This window comes from Pararge aegeria, chromosome 3 (assembly GCF_905163445.1).
Source record: "Pararge aegeria chromosome 3, ilParAegt1.1, whole genome shotgun sequence".
NCBI lineage: Eukaryota > Metazoa > Arthropoda > Insecta > Lepidoptera > Nymphalidae > Pararge > Pararge aegeria.
In genome coordinates, this window is record NC_053182.1 from 20,324,038 (window position 1) to 20,334,860 (window position 10,823).

General features: G+C 36.4%; 1 protein-coding gene across 1 annotated transcript in view; it reads left to right on the plus strand.

The window, feature by feature from the left end:
* Positions 1-8,461, plus strand: part of LOC120637489 (sodium/potassium-transporting ATPase subunit beta-1-like) — a 33,268-nt gene extending 24,807 nt beyond the window's left edge. Inside the window, exons 4-7 of the mRNA XM_039909355.1 lie at positions 311-411; positions 2,123-2,221; positions 3,503-3,662; positions 4,870-8,461. Coding sequence (XP_039765289.1) covers positions 311-411; positions 2,123-2,221; positions 3,503-3,662; positions 4,870-5,018 — 509 coding nt within the window. The 3' untranslated portion in view covers positions 5,019-8,461. The remainder of the gene's footprint in view (positions 1-310; positions 412-2,122; positions 2,222-3,502; positions 3,663-4,869) is intronic.
* Positions 8,462-10,823: the final 2,362 nt, after the last annotated feature.

Sequence of the window (10,823 nt, forward strand, 5' to 3'; positions counted from 1 at the left end):
TTACGCTTACTTTGGGGCTAAATGGCAATGTGCGTATTGTCGTAGTATATATTTATTTATTTAATCCTGTATTTAAGAACACATGAGGCTTAACGCTTGTTGCTCTGTTTATAGGCGATGGTTTTCCACTTACCATCAAGTGTGCCATCTTAAGATTAAAACCTACTATAAATGTCATTGAAAGTGTAATTTCTAGATTTTCTTACTTTCAACTATAATACTGCATATGATGACTTAAAATAACAATTAATATATCATTGAGTATGTGATAAGAATGTGTTCCTAATTTAAATATCGTGAATTATTCCAGCCTACGAGAACGAAACATGGTTCTCATCTAAAAAGAAGTGCACAAAAGAAGACAATTACGGATTCCCCGAATCACCGTGTGCTTTTGTCAAACTAAATAAGGTATGTATTTTTATTGTATGTAAGAGGTATGTATATATTTTATTGCCGGCCGATTGGCGCAGTGGGCAGCGCCCCTGCTATCTGGCTCAAAATCCGTGGGTTCGATTCCCATAACTGGAAAATGTTTGTGCGATGAACATGAATGTTTTTCAGTGTCCGAGTGTTTTTATCTATTTTATAAGTTTTTATGTATATTATTCATAAAAATATTCTTCAGTTATCTTAGTAGCCGTAACACAAGCGACGCTTACTTTGGGGCTAGATGGCGATGTGTTGTAGTATATTTATTTATTTATTTATTTTGAAGAGACGTGATCCATCCATCCATCTTGAATGCATACCCAGTGGTTAACACTTCAGCCTCTCTCACTTATCTAGCAGAGTTACGTGCGTTTTTAATGTTATTTATTATACAGAACCAATACTAGTAATGTAAAGTTCGTAATTGCGGTTTGTTTAAAGTTTTGTATATATTTGTACCTACGAAAAGCAATTCCGATAATAGGCACAATTTGAAACGTTTCTAGATAGTTTCCTTTGTTTACAATTCCCGAGTAAAGAAGGTTTTATCCCTCCGAAGTGGTATAAAACCGGGCGCCCGACGCGATCGAGTTCCCCATGTCGTCGAGCCCTGGGGCTCTTCTCATGGCGTGCTTTCCCGCTCGCCCCACTCCCCCGGTGACGCCGTAGCAATCAGGTGGTTATCGGCAAATGTCCACCCGAAAAATTGAAATGATTGAGTCAGTCTGCTCTGAGAGCGAAGGGAAGTAATATAGAAATATAGTGACGTCGGCTAACAGTACTCCAGAAGTCTAAGATTGTCCTTCGATTTGTAATCTTCTGGAATTTTTAACTGTAGAGAAGATTAAAATCTTAAAAGAGCCATCAGGTTTTCCTATGCCAAATATTCCGGGTTCGAATATAGCACGTAACAATATGAGCAATTTATTATATCCAGGGGTAGCGTTGAAAGAAAACTTCCTGAGGAAACCTGCATGCTTGACAGTTTTCCGTAATGTGCTTAAAGATGTGTGAAGTCTTCTAATAAGCACTTGGCCGGCGTATTGGACAATGGCTAAACCATTCTTATCCTGAGACAGTGCCTAATATTCTTTATTTATTTATTTGTTTGTTTATTTTTATTTTACATCCGCAACACAAAAAAAAAAAATTCTGACAGAAAAGATGCACTGTACAGAAAGACTGGCAATAGTGGACTCTTGACTCTTGTTTTTCATTTATTTTACATTTATTTATTTTTTATTTATCATAAATAGGTATATATACAAGTAAAGTAATTATAATAATTATACAAACAAATGCGTACCTCACAACTTATATTGGTGTGTACAGTGTACGCAATAAATGTATGTAATGGTGCAATTTAAAATCCACTGTCCCTGATTTAGGTTAAAACCTGTATTACAGGCGACAGTGCTCTCCTTAAATTGTTGTCTGGATGATTGAATAATGGGCCGTAGAGAGTCTGATGTGTTTTCTCAAAAATTCAATCTAGGGTTATTCAAGGGGCGGATAAACAAATTCCTTAAAAGCCGGCAACGCATCGGTGGCTCCTCTGGTGCTGCAGATGTTTGCAGATGATGCAGATGACCCACTTGCTCGTTTGCCCGCTATGAATAAGAAAAAAAAAAAATTACATCAACAAGTTGGAATAGGCATTATTTGATAATCTCAGTGTTCATTTCTGCAGATCTATAGCTGGAAGCCCGATTTCATCGGCGCAACTGAACTGCCGGCAGATATGTCTGAAGATTTACAAGAGTACATCAAGGGTCTATCTGAAAGCGAGGTGAGTAACAATCAATAGCTATTGCCCACGCAGGACACCCTCGTTTATTACGGGTTTTTTTTTCAAATCTTAATGTTTTCCTGGGATAAAAAATAGCCTATGTTACTCTCCGTCTTTTTAACTAACTCGTTGGTAAAAATCAAGTCGATTGCTTGCTTGGTTACGGTGTGAAGGAAGGAGAAACAAACAAACGAACAAACACAGTTTTGCAAAGGAGTTTGAATATGCAATTTGGAGTTAGATCACGTGGCAACACCAGGAGTGTTGGGGGGAAAGATTTCTCGCATTAGAAAGATTTCGACGGCCGACTGGCGCAGTACTGCTTTCTGAGTCCAAGGCCTTGGGTTCGATACCCACAACTGGAAAATGTTTGTGTGATGAACATAAGTGTTTTTCAGTGTCTGGGTGTTTATATTTATTTTCTAAGTATTTATGTATATATAATTCATAAAAATATTCATCAGTCATCTTAGTACCCATAACACAAGCTACGCTTACTTTGGGGCTAGGTGGCGATGTGTGTATTGTCGTAGTATATTTATTTATTTATTATATCGGGACATGAGTGCATGTACCTTGTGCTTGGTCGAAGACAATACTACTTAAGGAGGAAAAAAGCAGCCCTTCAACCTTGGTTTCAATTTGATGGATATTCCCTCGGGGCTCATACTGTCTGTGATGAGCACATTAAGCCATCGTTCCCTCACTCAGTCACCAACACATAACTAATCGACCCATTACTGACACACTACAGGACAGAAGTCTCCTCTCAAAAGGATTTAGACCGTAGTCCACCACGCTGGCCAAGTGTGGGTTGGTGGACTATACCTATACAGGAGCAGCGTGGTTGGTCTATGCTCTTGAACTCTCTCTCCTATGACAAAGAGGGCCTGTGTCCATCAGTGGGTGTTTGAAAGGATAATGAACAATTTTTGACACTATTCCTTTTTCCCACCCTAATTATCCCTGGAATAGAAATGGAATTTATGCCTGGAAGAGATCGCTATTTAGCGATAAGGCCGCCAAATTGTACGTTCCACCTTATTGTGCTGTTGTATTTGTATCTCTGTAAATTTTCTCTGTTGTGTACAATAAAAGCGTATTCATTCATTCATTCATTATGTGTTCTTTACACAAACGTCACATTTCAGGCGTGTGAAGTCCACCAATCCGCACTAAGCCAGTGTGGTGGACTACGGCCTTAACCCCTTCGCATTGTGGGAGACCTGTGCCCGGTAGTGGGCCCGTAATGGGTTGATATGATTATTCATTTTGTTCCAGCGTCAGCAAGTGTGGGTCTCCTGCTGGGACGAGAAGAACAACTCCACCACGACTCAGATCGAGTATCCGTGGGGGAGGGGGCTGGCGGGGAGGTTCTACCCCTTCCTGAACCAAGATGGCTACATCAGTCCGCTGGTGGCTGTCAGAATTACACCACCGAGTAAGTAAATTCAAATTTTCTTTATCCATGTCGGCATATTAGAAAGAAAAGAAAGAAAAATCGTCTTTATTGTCACACATTTGTGTAAAATGTTACAGAATAAAAATAAAAAAAATGTGTGACAAAGGAGCTGGCTCAGTATAGCTGCATACTAAAACGCGCAGCACTGGTTTTCAGCTGGCCCCGTTTACTGCCTTATGAAGCTTTCATACATATATGTTTACATAATCGTAAGGGGATGGTGATAACTTTGTTTGGCAACTTAAACCTAAAGGCACGAGGGTTCCAAACGCGCCCTGGTCTAAGAACAGCCCACAACAAACTTGACCGGGTACATAATTTTTTGATATTACCATCTCACAGTAAATTCACACCTAAGCTTTTTTATCGTTTGAGTAATCCTTAACATTATAATAAGATTTTTCTTTAAGCTTACATTTTATATAAACTTTGAACTTATTGAGAGACATCTCAAAGATTTTATTTGGTAATTTGTTATAAAATAAAATACAATTGCCCTTGAATGAATAAGCAATTTTATTATTGCCTAGTAGCACGAGTTTATTTTTACTTCTAATATTTATATTGTTACAGTCAATACATTTTCTTTTTAAATTTTGTTATATTCTTATGGAAATAAATTAAATTTTCAAATATGTACTGACTATGCACCGTCATTATTTGAACTTCTTTAATTTTTTTTATTTTTTTTATTTATTTCTTTATATTTACATATTTCACGAACATAGAATCTATATCGGCAGCAATAAAATGCCGTAGGAGTGTGTTGGTTTAACGACCTATGGAGCGATGTGGTCCTAAACATTTGGTACAATAGGTCCGATTTCCAGAGGTTTGAAATTTTGCCTCATAACAGCGTAACACTTCGTAGGGTATGCCAGAAACACGTCCTGCAAAGTATCGGCTTGCGTCCATTAAAACGTGCTGGAAGTCGAACTCCGACCCCCGAAAGTTAAGTAGAAGTTCTACGCATTAGGCTACTACGGCATCGGTTACCACTTTTAAGACTGTAACACAGGATTGCAAATATGCTGCTAGTATGCAGAAATAAATATGGCGGTAATACTTTCGCGGACGAGCTGTCACTAAGAGTGTGTTATTTGTTTTCTGTTTTCTATACTTTTGTGTTTATGTGTTTTTTTACAATAAAAGTTTGTTAATTAATTCATTTATTTATGTATTCTAGCGAACACATTGATAGCGGTTAGATGCCGAGCGTGGGCAAAGAACATAGTCTATAACAAGAGTCTCAAGGAACCATCGGGATACGTCCGGATTCCTATCATGATTACAGATCACGCCGCTGTGAACATTACAGTATCAGCAACATCTTAACGACATCCGCAGTCCAGGTGGGGGGCAAAATGGGGTACCTGTTCTGTAAGGCAACCGCGCCACGAGAGAGTTACGCGTACCCATTTTATATTAAATATCTATAGAAAAGGTACGAGTAACGGGTAGAGATAATTATCTCGTGGCGCACATGCTAGTATAGATAACTAAATAGATAATTAGCTCGGCGCCAAATTGTGATTGTAAAAAACTATGGTCCGACTGGTTATAAACTGGTGTAAGACGCTTGCAATCGAAGAGTCCAATTCAAGTATCGCAATACGGTAAGCTCAGCTGAAAATGGAACTTATCTTTCTTGTTTTAAAGATTACATTCGACCACATTATCACAGAATGTTTGGAAAATAGAAATCTGTTGTACAGCATATATGACCTTAAAATAAGGACAATTAAGTATATTTTACTTTAAGGCTGTATTATTCATCGGCTAATAATAACTCTTCGATTGCCAGTCTTATTTTATTTCTTATATTAACGATACAGGGTGCGTTGTATTATCGACTGCGCATTATAGTCGAGCGCGTACGCAGTGTCGTCTCTGTCAGGGGGTTTCCCGTCGCGTCTAGGATAAAATCCTTGTTTTGTGGGGGTTTTGAAGGAAGTAGCAGCCCCAAATGTCACCTTTCATAAATAATATTCAAAGAATCCCTTGTGGATTATTATTACTGTAAAGGCAAAGCCGTTTAACAATTTAACGTTCGGTTTGATGCCTTATAGTAACTGAACAGATGAATAATTAGTTTCGGTTAAGTTTTTGCACTATTTAAGGTTAAATGGCTCTTATATAAGGTTGCATGTATAAATATATTAGTTTATCGCATATATAATAAAAGAAAGAAAAAGTAAATTGCAAAAAAGTAAGTTCTTTTCTGAAATTTGAGTAATATTAGAAAACGTTATTTTATAACACCCTACTCGCTTGTGCCTTCATACTACCGACTACATTTATCATTCCTGTATCCTTAATTGGAGTATTAATTGTAAAGCCTGACCAGTGGGGTTAGGATGCGCGCCATTAGAGAGATATGTCCACCCATTATCTCGTCAAACACTGTAGAAAAAATACGAGTAACGGTTAGAGATAACTATCTCGTGGTGCACACGCTAGGCCTGCAGGAAAATAAAAATCTCGCCTTAAAGCGGATACAAATAAGTATTTCTTTCTATACACTTAGTCTGCCAAATGCATTGCCATGCAAATGTGGCGTTACCAGAACAGGTTTTTATTTTCCTGATCAGGCGTTATATAAAAAATAATATTACTTGTAGATAGGGAAACCTAAGATAGCATAATTTTTTTATTTATTGACCTGATCAGCAAGAAAGAAATTTATTTTGTTCAAAACTAGCTTGAGCAAAGCCAACTAGTTTTTAATGAACTAATAAACAAATGTTTCTGATACCTGATGTAGATATTTCGGTATCAAAGAATTTTCCTTTTACATTACTGAAATAGAGGTCAGCGGTAAGGAATATTTAAAAGAAATGTGAAACTACGCAGTTAGTGATTTCACGTGTTTGCTAAAGATATCAGAAAATCCCTGAATACTATATGAGTACCTACGTGCTTTTGCTTACTGAAAGAAATATAGTGAAATGGCCATTGGCGTACCCAGATTCTGGTCTAGTAGAATTTTTTGGTCAGATCGTCCGCGGCTGTAGTGAACTTCTTTTAGAGGGCCCTCTATAATCGATATTAAAGCCAAAATTGTATTTTTTAAATCCCCTAACAGGGGATATAATTAACGTGTCCACCTGCTAGAACATGGAATTGGAGAAGTTTACCCCCGAGGCCCGATTATTATTACACATATATTATAACATGTCTATGTTACACATACCTATATGATAAATTGTTAGCAAGTTTAAAGATCCTAATTATACCGCTATCACAGATACTTAAATTGTTTTGGATAGTTACACTGTATACACCAATATGTCAAGGGGAAATAATGAATATTATTTCCACTTGTGCGCCAATGCTGTGAGAGTTGATAAAGCTGTGGGAGACGATACATTTTTATCCTTTCACCGGTGAGATTATTGTCTCCTTGCCAATGCTAGCCGCGCAGCTGACCTTCCCTGCCCCCTGGGTACGCCAATGGAAATGACGTTAATTTTGCACAAAATATGTCACCTTAGAAATAATTATACACATTTTTTTTGTGGTTATGAAGAAATATAACTACGAATGTTTGAAATGTAGATTAAAATTGCTTCAATTTAGTATGGAATGAAGTAAATGTCTTTCTTATGATATCCACGTTTAGCTTTATAAGATATAATGTAAACTATAATTTAAAACTTAATAAATAAAGTTGTATTTGTACTAGCTTATTAATAAAATACTGCAGAACTAGTATGAGTGAATAGGTATATACTGAAAGCTTTTATGACACGAACTGTAAAAAATCTGATGTTTTTACCTGTAACCAGTACAAATTGTGTGTTGTTTTGTAATTATCTATTGAGATTAATTGTATTCAATGTTTATATTTATTGCATTCGTAAGAATATATTGCATAAAATCAGTAAAAAGTGCACGATTTTTTCACGTTTTTTTTTAAATCATAGAAGGACAATAATTAATTAAAAAATATATATTTTGTGAAAGAAAACATTACTTAAATCTATATAAGATGTTATGTTTTCTTTTAAAGGATTTTGTTTACAGTAATCGATTTTTAGGGTTTTTTTATGCTGGCCTATAACCAATTTATTATTTTGATAACACTATTAGTTGATAATTTAATTACTGAAATAGCACAAAAATCAAGAATCAATTACTAAAAAAATATTATACAATGTATTTTATCCAATTGATGAATTTCTGAAATCTAAGCCTCAGAACTAGATCGTTTATATATAATTGACCAAATTTTGTATGTTGGGTTGCCTGACCGGATATGTTGCGACTTTTTATTTAGCTAAGAACATTTTTAACATATTCATACAAATAAATACATTTCATTTGATAAAGCAGCGAAAATTTATCTTATTCTTATTATACGAGCAATTCTTGTATATATATAATTGGAATCTCAGAATCGGCTTTCATGAAATTTAGTATACTGAGGGTTTCGGGGGCGATAAATCGATCTAGCTAGGATTCATTTTTAGAAAATGTCATTTTATTCGTGTTTTCCGGTAATAACCGATTTGGTTTTACGAAATTGCACGGGTCAGCTAGTGGTATTTTAATGTTGAATATCATCTCAGGGAAGTAAGTAATAACTTTGCTGCTGAACAAAATATGTATTGTAAAATGTTCTATATAATAATCTAATCATTTATATCTACCTATTAGGTTTTCTTTTTTCGATTTGGTTAAAGTTGGCATTTATTGATATCGAGCACATCACTAACTTTGTTTATATGTAATTGTTGAAACAATGTTGTTGTTTGAATAAATATTATCTTGAGTTTTGTTGTATTTCATTACGATAAATACATGGGACACCCGTGATATTTCTTTACGATAAATACCTTGAGTTGCTGCCATAGCTTTTACTGAAAGAAATCAGATACACCCTTTGGGAGGCTTTGGCTGTGGCTAGTTACCACCCTACCGACGGAGACGAGCCGCTAAGCGATTTAGTGTTCCGGTGCGATGTCGTGTAGGAACTGATTAGCGGTTTGACTACCATACTCCCTAACAGGTTGGCCCGCTTACGCCTTAGACTACATCATAACTTATCACCAGGTGAGATTGCAGTCAAGGGCTAACTTGTAGTGGTATAAAAAAAAATATCAGTCACCATGGTAACCATAACAAAAGCTACGCTTACTTTGAGGCTAAATGTCGTAGTATATTTATTTATTTATTAATGCTTGATGATATAAAAGTGCTGAGTAATATACTTGAATGTTTTCTAAAGAAAAGAAAAGCATTTTTATGGACAACAATTTAGTTAAGTTACGAGATTTGTATTTGTAGGCGCCAAGACGAGCGCGAAGCAAACTGCCGTACCATCTTCTACTGGAATCGTATTGCCGCATTTTCAGGCCCCTATTTGAGAACTTCCATAGTGTAATGTCGTATGGAATCTTGTTATGGGGCAGAGCTGATATATAAACTATATTTATACTACAGTAAAGAGCTGTGCGATCGATATATAAACTTAGATCACGCGAATACCTTCATACCAAATTTAAAGAAATAGGTATACTTACAGTAGCCTCGCAATATATTCATAATAATATAATCTTTATCAGAAAACAAAAGTAATTATAAACAAAAATTCGATATAAACAGTCGACTAACTAGAAACGGACATAAATTAGTTATATCTGCATATCGTCTGAGAAAAGTAAAGAAATCTTATGGGTATATGCTTTTATAACATGATATCGAAGGTAATATTAGAACTAACTTTACCTAAGTTTAAACAATATATTAAAACACATTTAACAAATCGTGGTTACTACACGATTGTTGAAAGAAAAGAACCTCTCTCAAATGATAGAGGAGGCATGCACCCAAAAGTGAAATATTAATTTGTTGATAAATGACCGACTTGGGTCAACATCGCTTAACTAGAATCACCCCCTACCCTCCTCGCACTCTGTATTACAAACCATTAGGTATATACTTACATTAACAAGTTCATAGTTTGGGCAGGGCAGCTAACATAAACAAAGCTGACATGGGTACATTAAGGTAGGGGCATACTTATAAAGCGACTCGTCCCGATTAACCGCCATTCGCGTTAAAATCGTCACGATAAGATTATTTAATGTCGCATCTCTGCCACCGTCGATGGGTGTCGACCAACGCTGCGTTTACCGGTGCGGGGTCGCCTAAATTTATTTTTATTCACTACTCTTCTAGTAATGACTAAAAGGGGTTTTTACAGGCTACTTTGCCGCTGTACTATTCGCATTTGCTGTACCTATCCCTATCTCTCCACTAATGTTATAAATGAAAAAGCGTTTGTGCGTTAAGAGTTTATCACAGTACATTAACTTCTAACTTATGCTTGTGCCGCCCCTCGCAGCCTGCCGCTCCGGCTTAAAGATTTTTGTTTCACATACTCGTAACTGAATGAAAAAATCGGTCAATCGGTCCTTTTGGGTGAATACGGTATACTATGTCTTTCGGTCTCTTGCATCCCTGTAGCGTAAAATGCCTTAAAATTAAGGTGCCCTTGTAGCCAAGTGCGGTCCATCTAACTTCTAAGACGTCACCTTACATAACTTACAATCAGGTATGATTTATGCCAAGCGTTTGCATGAATAAAGAAAACCCAACAAAACTTCGCGGCGCGTTTTATAAGTATGATTCCATTGATTTACTTGATTGTAAGGCATACAGTGTAGGCGTTTTCCTAAGAATTTTCTTTTGCGTTTCTATTTTATCTTACCTTCAAGTTTTTTTTACCTTCAAGTTACTATGTTTGCAGGGTCCCACTCAGATCCAGGGTCATGTCACTGAGATCTATATCTAATGACATAAGAATTTTTAGTCATGAATTTTATTTTAGGCTATTCTATATAACATTACAGCCTGCATAACCCCCTGAAGTACGACCCAACAGTACAATACGTTACAGTTGAACAGACATCAACACGTACGTTTGTATATATAGATCTACTCATAGACTGTTACGAAATAATTGGGTCGAGTAATAAATTCCAGCAGATATTGATATTATAATACAATAAAGGGGGTGGTTATAAAACAAATTTATCCAGGCAGACTTCTCTCAACTTATCACCCCCAGGATAAGGTGATAAGTTAATTGGGGACGGGGCGCGGTTATTGCTGGTTCGGGGCAGATTTGGGCGG